The sequence below is a fragment of the Electrophorus electricus genome, chromosome 2, assembly GCF_013358815.1.
Source record: "Electrophorus electricus isolate fEleEle1 chromosome 2, fEleEle1.pri, whole genome shotgun sequence".
Taxonomy (NCBI): domain Eukaryota; kingdom Metazoa; phylum Chordata; class Actinopteri; order Gymnotiformes; family Gymnotidae; genus Electrophorus; species Electrophorus electricus.
In genome coordinates, this window is record NC_049536.1 from 32287500 (window position 1) to 32301502 (window position 14003).

Here is a 14003-nt window from a genome sequence, read left to right on the forward strand (position 1 = left end):
AGTAGCTCCTGCAGGACCCCCAGTTCCTGAAGCAAAGGATGGACACCAAATGCATGTCCACCAAGCTAGCTCAACCTCACTGTAGCAAACATCACAATAAAAGCATTTCCACGCTCTCTAATAAAGCTGCAGGGCTTAGACTGAGCCAGACTGTGGGTACTTAGCACTGAGGCCCAATCACACATTTCTTTAACTCTACCTCAGATGGGGAAGGTGTGAAGTGGGTAGACACTAACAGTCCATGCTATTTATACTGTGGCGTTATAAATGCCTGAAGCTGTAAATAACAGAGTGGACACCATGCCAAAACAGCCTGACCCTCAAGTGCAGAACTTGGCACCCAAAAGCCCAGGCCCGACTGCACACGGACCTGCTGCCGACTTTCCCTTAAGGAGGTGGTGACATGCTTCGTTGCGTGTTCAGTGCAAGAAAGATTTTTCCACAGGTGTCAGTTACTTTACTTACAATTATGAATGCAAAGCAACGCAGCATTTTACTGAATTAAATATGAATCCACAAAAGTTGAAATCAGTATAAATTTTCAATATAAATATGGTATCATTCCCTATCGTTGTGAATAGATGAATAATATGTACAGTGAGTCATGGTTTGAATTACAGTGGGGATTGGGGGGGGGTCCATCCCTCCTAATTAAGACCCCTGCAAAAGAGGTGAAAACAACATCTGGGGGGGGGATATATATATATATATATATATATATATGAGAGAGAGATTCAAAATTGTAGGTCAGTACACAGAGTTTCCAGAGAAACGGGGCGTTTCGGACAGAGGTCCTTCATCAGCTGTGCTTTGCTTCTCTTTGATGCACTTTGCTTGCATAGCTGAAGAAGTAACTCCGTCCGAAATGTTTACTAAAATTTTGCATATCTCTCTCTGTACATGTCTAGCTACATCTCTTACTACAGTACAGTTACCTTGAATCTTCTTCGGATATCCGAAGAAGATTCAAGGTAACTGTACTGTAGTAAGAGATGTAGCTAGACATATATATATAGAGGGAGAGAGAGAAAGAGAGAGAGAGAGAGAGAGAGAGAGAGAGAGAGAGAGAGAGAGATTCTAAATTAAAAAATGAAGTACTTTGCTTGTACAGCTGATGAAGGACCTCTGTCCTCTGTCCAAAACGTTCTGTTTCTCGGGAAGCTCTGTGTACTTTACTATAGTTTTGAATATCTATATATATATCTATATAGATATATATAGATATCCTTCTTACCTGTAATTGTAAATTACAATATATTTCCCTGGGAAGTCCGTCCCCCCCCAATTGTCACTGTATAATTTGCATAATCTGCTGCCTATGTCAATTACCTTTCTAGATAGAAACATCTATCCCATAATAAGTGCATTCATCTGTAAATTCGAAGTTGTAAGATTTGTGCATATATATTTATATGCAGATTCTGTTGATTGTTTTCCACATTGGTGCATTTGGTTGGTTTCCATATGGACAAAAAAATACAAAGGCAGACACCAACTGAAACAAATGTGAATATTCAGCTGTTTTATTTTCATAATAAGTACCTTGTAATATCACTGACGCAAAATACCCTAAAGAAAATCAAGATCTATTTGTTACTCAGTTTCAGAAACACACCTGGCAGATGGTGTTTAGACTGTTTCTGATCAGTCTGACATGACTTCCACAATGACATCTAGAAGCAAAATTATATTAAATTGTAATCTAATCTGGTGGAACCTGATTCGTTTTCCGTCTATATCGAACAGCAGGCAATTTAAATGATATCACTATTGTCTCTCACACTTGTAACCCAGTTAAATAAAATCGGTCTGCTTGCTTATAAGTCATATTGCGGCTGCAGTTAGAGATCAGACACACAAATTCCTCTCTTTTGAGAGAGGATACCAAATTCTGCTTCTCTCAAAATAAAGAGAGAGAGAGAGAGAGAGAGAGAGAGAGAGAGAGAGAGAGACACACACTGAGAAAATGATACAGAGGGATGGAGAGAGGATGGAGGGGGTGTCTGCCCTCCATCGGCATGGCTGCATGTTGTGATATGATGTCTGTGGAACAGTGCTGGCCCTATGACTCAGATCCGCTACAGTCACGACATACTGCTGAACACCTGAAGCTACGAGTCAAAAGCCCCTTGGCATCACTGGACCGAAGCACTCACATCAAAAGATATTTTTAAAAACACTCTATCCAGCTGTGGGTGTAATTCAGGATCTGAAAATAACTGAAGGAAGGCATGGAAACGCATCATTATGTTGGACGTGTGTAGGTGAGTAAGGATAGATTTATAGACACTAACAATTAGATGAAATGTTATAATTATGTTACAGGTTTAATACAATAAATGTTAAAATAGGACCGCTAGTGTGGTTTGGTTGATTCCCTAAGAGACACAGCAGGACAGAGAAATGGGTGCTTTGCAGATTCCCACATACTGCTGACATCAGGCAGGCTCATCTACGGCACATCAATGATGTCTTTTCTTTTACTCTATAAACTCACTTGAGTACAAGATATAGTCCATATAGCCCATGTTTCACAATTGACATTCATATGCACACACACACACAGGCACACGCGCACACACACACAGGCACACACACACACAGGCACACACACACACACACAGGCACACATCTGTTCTGTCAGGCTGTGCTGCTGGGATGTAATTCTGATTTCCTCCCACACACTCGCCTGCTCTCTTTTCTTACCATCGCTTGACTGCGTGTGCGTGAGATCTCGGTCATTACCTTCTAAATCCTCTTGTTCGAGGTTAGCTTTGAGCATGGACCTTGTGCCTCCTCTGTCCAACACTGCCTCTTCATCTCCTCTCTGAGAGAGAGAGAGAGAGAGAGCGAGGGAGAGAGAGAGAGAGAGAGAGAGAGAGAGAGAGAGAGAGAGGGAGGGAGAGAGGGAGGGAGGGAGAGAGACAGAGAGGGAGGGAAAGGGAGGGAGAGAGAGAGAGGGAGGGAGAGAGAGAGAGAGAGAGAGAGAGAGAGAGAGAGAGAGAGAGTTACTTGTCATTATTATTATTATTATTATTATTATTATTATTATTATTATCATATAATAAACCCTACCTGCTGTTTGCTGCTGTTTGCTGATACATGATTTTAACAAATGTAAACATATCCACCATTTTGTGTACAATGTTACTTTCTTCATCAAAGCTTTGGCAATACCAGTGTGAATATATGTCATGCCCATAAAGCACCAGTGAATTGAGTTGAATTGCAAGAGAGAGAGGGAGAGAGAGAGAGAGAGAGAGAGAGAGAGAGAGAGAGAGAGAGAGCAAGAGAGTAAGAGAAAAAAGAAATCAACAAGAACAAAATATAAAACATAATCCCAACAAGAAAAATTACAAATGTTTCTAGAAGCAGAGCACACATTAGCCCTTACTGCAATATCTGCAGCAACATGTTTTTGTAAGTCACTCTGGATAACTGCATCTGCTAAATGCCAATTTAAATGTAAATGTAAATCTAAATTTCATTGTCAGTGACAACCTCCTTTCTCCTCATTCCTCCTCATAACTAAACAACCCCTATACACACACACCAACCCTACACAAACACAGTTTACTTTACTAAATACATTTGCATATTAACTAGTTATAATTTCTTGTTAATGTCTTAATGACTTGTTAGTTGTTATTAATACTATTAGCACTATTATTGTTATTGTTGTTAATATTATTTTTATTATATTATTATTATTATGAACTGCCTGAACACTCCCTCGAGATATTTCAGGTAATACCTCTATACATGAAATAGAAGTTGTATAGAAAAGTGATGTCACTGAAATGAATACCTACACGAGTTAAAAATCTAGCTTTTATAATGAAATGCAGACATCTTTGGCTATCCATGGCTGGTGATAACATAGCAGCAGCATACAGTAATCATCTCAGCACTCCCAGAGATGTCTCTCTGTGTAAAAGACCATGAAAGATAATTAAACATCCTAATTCTCATTGACCTTTTGCATCTTCTTTCAGTCGGCTAGCGAAATGAACGCTCTTTCCTTCATGGCAACCTGCGGAGACAGTTGCCATGGCTACTAATGTGGTCAGCAGTGACAGCCTCTTTTTTTTTTTTTTTTTTTTTTACAGAAGCAAATTGGCTCCTGCTCCAGAATAATTTTGCTGCACACACAGAGTGTGCATCTCCCAGAGCCAGTGACTCGCTGCTTTGAAGTTCACACTTCGCCATAACTCCGAGGAGTTCTAGACAGGTCAGTAGATATGACTCTTGCCATCTTTCTGTGTCTAAGTGACTACAACTTTGCGGTCAATAACATGATTAATTAGTGAGCAATTATGAGGGTCTCAGGGAGAAATACAATCACCACAAGGCAGAGCATATTTATGCCTGAGACTCACTTTAATCTGGGCTGCCAGGGAACACAAATTAAAATAAAACAATTACCAGTATTTTTGGCAATTACTTAACAATTTTGTATGCTAATAAATTGATGGTATATTTGCCACGATCTGTTATATGTTTGCAGCGTCCAGAATGGCTGGAACTTGACTCCAGGTTTAGGGTGCATTGACTCCAGGTTTAGGGTGCATTGACTCCAGGTTTAAGAGGACCATACCCTTGGCTGATCGCCCTGGGGACGAGATTAGGATGGATGAGCACAGGACCTCCTTACCACAGCATCACCTTGTACCACATGTTCCTCTGAAATGCCTCTACATAAATGCTTGCACTACCTGAACACCAGTATCCCCCCCCACACACACACACACACACAGATCCATTATCCTGGTTATCAGATAACCAGAGTCCAAACACAAGCATACACATGCATGCACACGTTAGAAAAATTAACCAGCAGTACAGAAGAGGTCAGTACAGGAGGTGACAGAAGAGGTTCACTATGAAGGCTGCAGAAAGTAAAGCGATGACCCTTAATGAGATTTCAGGGGCTACTGCTGGGGCTCTTACAATGATCAAAAGCCCAGTAGATCTCTCCCTGACCTCGGATGTGGCATGTGTCCTGCAAAAGAGGCGCAGTGCAGGTGCTTACCTGACCCTTCCTGCTGCTCCTGCACCCCCCCCCCCCCCCACACACACACACACAAACACACACACACACCTTGCAGCTCAACCCGTCCAATAATGTGACACCACACATTTTCCACTTCAAAGCATCAAGAATCATTACCATCAAAGTACTGCAACTCTTGTCTAAATCCTTATTCTGTTAATTAAGGACAAATTAAGGTAGGAAACTGCGGAAAAAATATAAGCAAATGTTGGTTATTTCAATTCAAAAAGGTCATAACTGACTCAGGACCACGTCTGACCTTTCTGTGCTAACACAGCCTCTGCAGGCAGATCAGCGTGAACAGGGAGGAGAGAGCATTCATAACAAATCATTCGTATCAAAAGAAGTTACAGTCTGGAATTTACATTTGTAAAACAGCTCTACCCCACTCTCAAATATGCAACTAAACATACCTTTACTTTTCAGGCAGACTGGACAGTTGGAACCTTGCCAATGTCATCAAGTGCACTGTAATATACAGCTGCATGCTATGTTCTCTAATGGGGAACTGTTAGTCACTCCTGCACACTACAGATCTGTATGTTAATACTTTAAGACCTCCTGCCCTTGAGGACGATACTACCACTATAGCTTGCAGCCCTTTTGTATGTTCTTCTACACATGCTGAGTAATCCTCTAAACTACAGTTAGTCAGATCTCTTATGCAGACACATCACACACACACACACACACACACACACACACACATGCGCGAGCATTAAAGAAGAGAGCCGTTACCATAGGAGGAAGGTCGTGTGTGATTGAGACAGATAGAGAGCAACAGAGAGAACGAGAAGGAGAGAGAGAGAAAGTGATGGAGGGAGAATTAAAAGGGAGGATATGATTATGACAGAGCAGTGTTTTCCTGGTGTGAGTGTGAGATGGAGGAAGGTGCTGGAAATCGTGACACAGATTCAAGCCACACTGTAACTGCTGGACAGAGACAGACACATTCACACACACGCATGGAGAAATGCACACAGAGCACGAACACAGCCCCCATTCCTTATAAGGACAAGGGCGGAGTGTCTCTGTGTGTGCGTGAGTGAGTGTGTGAGTGTGACTCGTGCATGTGAGGAAAATGACAGTATTTCAAACTATAAATATTACTGCCCTTGCTAAGCCTGCACCAACATCCTGAAAGCAATACCGAGGTACTACATGAACAGAAGAAGACAGTTAGTCTAAAAGAGAAGGTCTCAGTCAAATCCATTAACAAACCAAATTTTACATCATAGTTTACTTGTTACTCAGAATTGCAACTTCATTTTGACAGGAAGGTGGGTGACATGTAAAATCCCTTAAAATAATGCTAATACAGTAACAAATACTTTTAATATAATAGCTTCATGCTGAACATTCCTTTACTGAGAATCTGAACAATTGGTTCCAACTGAATAAACGCATATCTCATCATTGCTTTGCATCAACAAAACCAAAACTTTAATTGCAATACTGGTGTTATCAGACAGCAGTCTGTAGGCCTGTGTCAATTCCCTTCTTGCAGTGGAATGGCACGAAGTCTCGATTTTGGTCTGAGCCAACGCACGCTAAGCTCAGTGACAGTCAGTGTATGAGAACTAGCACAATAGCCGTCTCCAGATGGCTAAAATAGCAGGGCTATGAGTTAGGCCAATACCTGAATAGACTGCAATCCGTCTCATCTCCTGCCCTCGATACACTCCACACTCAGAGCCCCCTTCAGTCAGCGGTACCCCCAACAAGACTATTACCCAGCAATACAATCACTAGTACTGTCACCTATAGCTGACTCAGAGCAGGAGGCGACCGGGGCTGTACTTATAGCAATGAGTGCACTGAGAGGGCATTTGATGAGTGAGCGAAAGAAGATGAAGAGTAATTCCATACCGATCAGCACCTGATGACAGAGTGAACTGGGAATAGGAGGCCTGTCCCTTATCTCCTGATTCACAGCTCACAAAGACAGATAACTGAAGCTCTCTTACTGGCCTAGTTTAAATGTGATCATATAACACAGCCATATTCCTATAGGCGACGATCATGAGTACGGTTTCTTCAGAGAATCACACTCACCGTATTATTATGTGCACACGGTTACACCCACATATTTTGTGGACAATCTGCAGTTTTTGAAATACGAGTAACAAGGAGGTGTCATTAGCACCTCCAAAGGAATAGTGGCAATGAGGACAGCATTAACATTTAGTATGAAATTTTGGCCATGAACTTCGCACACGTTATCTTTATGTATTAGCCTAGCAGAGAAACCCCCACTAAAAGCTCTCATACTGCTTTGCATACAAGGACAGGTTATTTTTATTTGCCAATAGAGTGATTCAAATATCAGGCTTGCAAATCAGCTAGTACTTCATAGAAAAATAATATAAATCTAAAGAAATTGAGAGTCTGAAAGATCATGCAACAAAAGTAAGAATTCACATCTCAGTACTAAAACCAAACCTCAGTCAGGGGTTACTTACCCAAACAAAGATACTTAGTAGCTTCAGTAAGAGTAAAGAACAAACCCCCCCACCCCACCTCCTCCCGTTATGCTTTGCTAAGCCGGTTCACCCTAATAACCGTCCTGGAATGCAGTAAGAGCATTACAAATGAGGGCTGTGTAGGTTCAGTTTTGTCATGCTGCAATCATGGGCTACTGTCCTCCTATCAGCCAAAGCAGCCAAAGCACTGACACGTTAGGTCACTTTCTATGTTGGTGTGAAGTTGTGAACTGGAGAGCTTTGCACTGATCTGCTCAGATTTTAGGTCCAGGTTTAGTGCAGGGATTTACATTTACACAATTAGTCAATGGACCCTATGGCTACAGTAATAGGTTAAACCAAATTGGGGATTTAGGGGTCAACTATATCATGGAGTCGAAAACGTCTGCTCACAACCATTTTGTCCTGTCCTTGAGCACAGCCTATATCTCACATCTGAAACAGCACATGCTGTAGTGCGGCTCCTCAAAAGGACAGCGCACAAAAGAATCCCCCCCCCCGCCCCGCCAGCTCTAGTGCTGTTGGTACAGTCTGCTCACCATACACTCCTGATCATGTCTGAATGCAGTGAAGCCCACAGAGGTGAACTCTATCGCTACTGCATGTACCACAGCACAGCGGTTCAATGCAAAACCACGACCAGCAATGAGGAGACGCGGAAACGAACCTCCTCTGGGTGAGACGTTTAAGAAGGGCAGCTGAAAGTCACATGGCATCTACGTGAAGGTCGGAAAATTCTGGCAAAGCTCCTCATAATTGTTTCCAACATACACATATGTAAAGCTCAAGCTGCAAAAAAAGATAGAACACGCAGAGCAAAACTGTACTAGCAAAAGCAGAGAAAGCCAGAGCAACGCAGTAAATGCAGCCAGTTGACTGTTTCCTAGGCACTGCAGCAGCGTACCTGCGTGCGGAGGCAGTTGTAGAGGTCCTTACTCATTTGCCCACACCGTGTCCCTCAGCACAGGGCTAGGACGACTCAGTCAGTCAGTCAGTCAGTCCCGTGGGCAGGCGAGCAGATGCAGCGCCGTGTGTCCGGCAGCGTCTCAGACTGCAGCGCAGAAGGAGCAGCAGCAGACGCTTTGACTCCCTTTGTCCTGGGGGGGGGGGGGGTGGACCCTCCAACAGCAAGCAGTCACACCAGCAGCAGGATATGTGCCTGCAGAGGGTCTCCTTGCCTGCAAATTCAGCAGCAGTGTCCGAGCTGTCTGACCTAGTCTCTAACTGAAAAACCTAAGCTGCTGTAATGTACTCTCCTTCACTCTCTCTCTCTCTCTCTCTCTCTCTCTCTCTCTCTCTCTCTTTCTGCCTTGCAGGTAATAATGCTGTTCTCTAGCCAAATCTAATAAAACCAAAGAGTACAGCACTACATGTAGGTCACCGTTCTGCACCATTTCTAAAATTCAGAAGAGCCAGAGCGCACAGGTGAGAGGGAGGTGAAGTATCTGCCAGATAGATGAAGCCCAAAATACAAAACCCCAAAACCACCTAGTGCAAGAGGTTCAAGCAGTGCTTTGCTTTTAGCACCTCCATATGTGCAGGGATTTCTGAAGCTTTGTAACAGAGTGATCATCATTAAAGTATAGTAACTTATGCTGCATTCCCTTGAAAGACATCAGTCATAGCCAACATATACAGCCCAAGAGGACGCTGTAGATACAAGGAATGAAGTATTTTTGGTAATTACTAAGCTACAAACAGCACAGCATTTTAGTCTGTTCTTAATTCATGGATGCAACTCTCACAAATAAAGTGTGGTGGTGTGTGACCAAAGTGGAACTGAGGAGTGGGCTCGCTACAGAAAGGATGTAGTGCACTTCTCCATGTTACGCTTCCTGTGAACATTTACTAAGGTGACCAATAACAAATACAATAAATGATTTATAGTCCCAGGTAAAGGATAAAAATATGAAAATATTGAGTGACATATATACTGCTCCTATATTGACTAACTGAAACTAGTATTTATTGTAGGGTATTGTTTATTGCACTGATGTTGGCTAACAAACTCTAGCACTTATTGTTTATTGCACTTATCATTGTCTAAGATAGAGCTTATGTATTTTGTACTTCTAGGCATCAGCATTGATCCCAGTATTTCTACAGTATTTTAGTTCAATAGCATATTGGACTCTAACCTACTCTACTGTACTAGAATGTATTATATGAGTAAATGACAAAGCACTTATGTAAGTCGCTCTGGAAAAGAGTGCCTGCTAAATTCTGTAAATGTAAATATTAGCCTCTTGGCTAATTTCCAGCAGTCACTTAAGCTGTAACTCTCAACAGTCTTGGTAAATACTGCAAAATTAACAGATTGCCAAATGGTAACTGTCCTCACAGTCTGCTGGTGCTTTTATACCTGTAACCCCACCTTCAATTAGGATGTGGATTACACCATTTTACAATCATTAAAAATATTTATAAAGGCATTTCAAGATCAATCAGACATGTCTCTACATCGCAGTGTGTAACGTCGGAGATTTTAAGAAGGATGCGGGGACGAGTGGCGTGGAACATATGACTCTGTTTATTTAACATGCAACACTGAAACACCAACAACACGAACATGTAGATGACAGGCTTTTATACATATGATAACGACACAATGAGGAGCAGGTGTGAGAGGAGGGCGTGGCCACATTGACAAACACACGGAGACGTTGGGGGGGGTACCGTGACACCATGGTTCCTTTAGTCACTGTTAACAAGTAAGTATATTCTCAACAGATTATTTTAACAATTTCTTTCTTTAAGGTTTTCGTGCTCCCCTCCTTCTGGGATTACTGTGGATCCTTCCAGTTTCTAGAAGAAGGTGCATCTCCGGCTCTCATTCCTATAGGCAATCAGGTAAGTGAACACACCTCTTACACATTATTGTCTGGGATTTGGTGTCTTAAACAGTCTTGGAGGTGAGATGGGCCTCTATCTTCATCACACAAAACCATAACCAAACAGCTAAAGCATAATGAGAATGGGGTTTTAGGAACTGCAAAGGGATCACCACCATCCACAATTAAAGAAAACACTCTCCATCACGTAATGAGAAACAGCTTCAGTATCTCAGAGTTCCAGCTCTTTCAGCATTATGGGGGCGAACGAGTAGCAACAGGCCCCATATGACCTCCTGAAGGCAGTGGCTGCTACAGCAGAACAAAAAGCTTTGCCCGCTTCCAAAGGCTTCTGTGCATTCTATCAGATATGGGTTTTCCAAAGCTGCCCATGTGACAGCCTATCCCTGTTCTGCACTTTATTTGCTCGCCGACATTGAAAAAGTTCTTTAGCATATTATGGCGTGTCAGCCTCCGTGGTCGCGCGGCGGCTGCCGCCCTTCATCGGCTCCACTGAAGAATGGGGAGCTGCGTCAGCAGTTGCACCGTGTCATGTTGCAAGGACTGAATAAAAAATGAATCACCGTCGCCCACCTTTCCACAAACGCACATGAATACACACAGCAGTGGAGCGTGGCTGTATGAAAGGGGTTAGGCAGAAAAACTACCAAACCTGCTGGTCGAGCAATGGTGAAGGAGAGTACCGGAAAGGACCCAGTTTACAACAATCACACTATGAAGACAGAGACTGAAGTTTAGTCCAGCCACTTTCTAAACAGCAAGAGGAACCTGAGCTCCTAAGAAAAATGTGTACGGATTATGAGACAGATGAATGTCTTGTAGTTGTGAGCACTATCCCTGCTGCTTGTTCTAACTTTGAACATAACTTTTCTCCTAGGTTGGTTTCTGTGAACTAGCTACACACTGGGGTATATTTTTCAAGATTAAGCCTAATTTTCACCTATTTATGTAAAATATGGTAGTTAGCAATGCTGAACTCAATTACTGCTTCTATGTTGGCAGAAGAGCTAAGAAAATACATGTTTCAGAGGAAATAAAGCATCCAACTCACCACATTTCTACCTCGGGAGGGCGTCATTACCTGCAAAGAGCAAAGATGTAGTTAGATGAAACCAACAAAATTTCATTTTTATTAGACCTAATCTAATTAATTCCATTGGTAACTTTGCTATCAAACTGCTATTTACTCCCAAGATAGGCTTAATTTAGATTTCTATGTAACTTGGCAACAAACGCTTGGAATGACAATTTGGAAGGGTGGTAGATTGGATTAACCTTATATTCACTTCTATTTTGCAGAATTGGGGAAGCTTCCAGGCCATGTAGACAATAAGGAGACCAAGTAAGTACAAACAATTCATTTTTATTTAATGTCCATCAATCCATGCAAACCAATAAAACACCATAGCCAATTAGCTGTTAGGGCCACGTGTGTATGACAAGTCCTGCACATGCCACAACCAGGACATACCTCCCAAAAACCAGCATACAGAGAACTGCACTTCGACCAATACCTTGCAAATTTCACTCTTACACTTCAACACTCCTACACCACACTCTACATCTCATTCACTAGAATCAAAGTGATCACTTATTAGGGCCCTTCCCCTCTGTTAAACCTGCACCAGTTCCTCTTGTCAGTCCATAGTGCCTGTAACCTGACTTATCAGATCATCCCTCCCTCCAAACCACCAATGGTTACATGATATTTAAGAAAGGGAAAAAAAACAAATCAGCTTGCACTGTTCTGCCTCTTTCCACTTCGCTCCAAAGTAACAAACTGTAGCAGTACACAATAAAGGGCTACAACAAGTCCATCTATCTGAATAGCATCCAGAAAGTCCCACACAATGCTGTCAGTTAGGAGTCACAGGTAGGGTAGCAGTCATTGCAGTCGTCCCACTCTGCTGCCTTCCACACACGCTTGCGAGTGGTGAATAACTCCTCAGGCAGAACTCCATTCCTTTAGCCAGGAAGATCACCTTCTTGATGCTGCAGAAACTGTAGCTACCATTTCACTGTCTGTATATCACTTGGCCTCTATTTACATCTCCACTCTGCTATCCATGAATCAGTTAAAACAGTACTAACCAGCCAATTGACTGAATTTGGAGACTACACCACAAATAAGCAATGGACAGAAATAATAACATTACTTTAAATGATACTTGAGAACGTCAAGCAATTCCTTCGCCAAGGCTCCACTTGTCTTCAGTTCCAAGTCCGTGAACTCATGGCCGGAGCCCTTTCACGTCCTGGATGGCCGTTGGAGAATTTCGTCCCCTGTACCCCTTTTGCTGTTTTCATTCCCTTTTTATTCAGTGCCACATCCTATCATGATCCTGCATGACTAATGAAGCTTGGTGGGTACCAGGTTGAAATTCCCATCCTCTCACAAAAATTCAAATCCCAAGGGCCTGATCATTGTTGTCACCATTATATTATAAAGGGTCAACAAGTCCCACCTTCTGCAAACATAAACACGCAAATATACAATACAATGCATCCCATCTAAAGTGACATTTCAAAAACAAAAATACACAAGTTTAAAAGGCCTTAGAAAAACAAACATATGGTGCATAGACATTATAATTCAATTTCTGGCCACCCCTTTCACACTTGTTTAAAGGTGATTTACACACCTGTGCATTTCATGGTGAGAAAAGACGTGCTACCAAGTACCACTGTGTCTTACTACCCATATGTTTATGATGACTCCATCCACAAGCTCTTGTAGTGTGAGATTCACAGCTGTACTTAGAAATTAGTGTCTGGTTTTCTTAATACCTTGGCAGTATAAGGGTGATTATTGAGCATAACATACAGTTGCAAGAAAATGTTTGTGAACCCTTTTGCAATAACTGAATTTCTGCCTTAATTGCTCCTAAAATGTGATCAGATGTCTGTCATGATAGTCTATAAGGACAGTTTCATTCAACAAACACAAATGTATGAAGTCAACTTCTAGAAAAATTGTGAAAATTTTAGACACCGTTGCAGTTATGCCTTGCACTGACTGAGAGCGCAGTGAATTCCAAGATATTTAAGGACATTCTAATGCAGAATATCAGGCTACATATCCGTGACTTAAATCTTGATGGTCACACACCATGACAATGATCCATAACCCAGAAGTAAATCACCTACAGACTGAAACTGAAGAAACTGGGTATTTTTGCAATGTCCGTCAGAGTCCTGACAGTTAGATTGCTTGGTGTGATTCAAAGCAGGCCTTTGAAGCAAGCATAGAACGCTTTTGGTTTTAAATGTTGCCATTAAAGAAGGTAAATACACATTTTTATATAAAAGGATTTACATACTATTTACAAATGTAGCCTTGACTGTTTATGTTATATTAAAGTTATTTATTATTATGACTACTGAGTGTGTCTAGACTACATTTTGCTAGAACAATGTTGACAACTTCCAGTGCGTGAAAGATACACCCAACTGCTTACAGTAGTAGTTTTTACAAAATAATGGGGAAACACCTGTGAGTGGAAGAATGTATTTACTTGTCCCAAGCAAAAATGACCTCATATTATTAATAAGAAGCTTACCCTCTTGCTTTGACAGAATGGTGCTAGAATTTCCCACTGTAATCTGGACATAATG

The 14003-nt window shown here is 41.8% G+C and overlaps 1 protein-coding gene across 1 annotated transcript in view; it reads right to left on the reverse strand.

Annotated features, from left to right (window-relative positions):
- The window catches only part of slc4a10b (solute carrier family 4 member 10b), a 41390-nt gene that overhangs the window by 23530 nt on the left and 3857 nt on the right, over positions 1-14003 (reverse strand). Inside the window, exons 2-3 of the mRNA XM_035522760.1 lie at positions 11440-11469; positions 2746-2827 (exon numbers count right to left, since the gene is read on the reverse strand). Of these exons, the coding sequence (XP_035378653.1) occupies positions 2746-2827; positions 11440-11469 (112 nt within the window). The remainder of the gene's footprint in view (positions 1-2745; positions 2828-11439; positions 11470-14003) is intronic.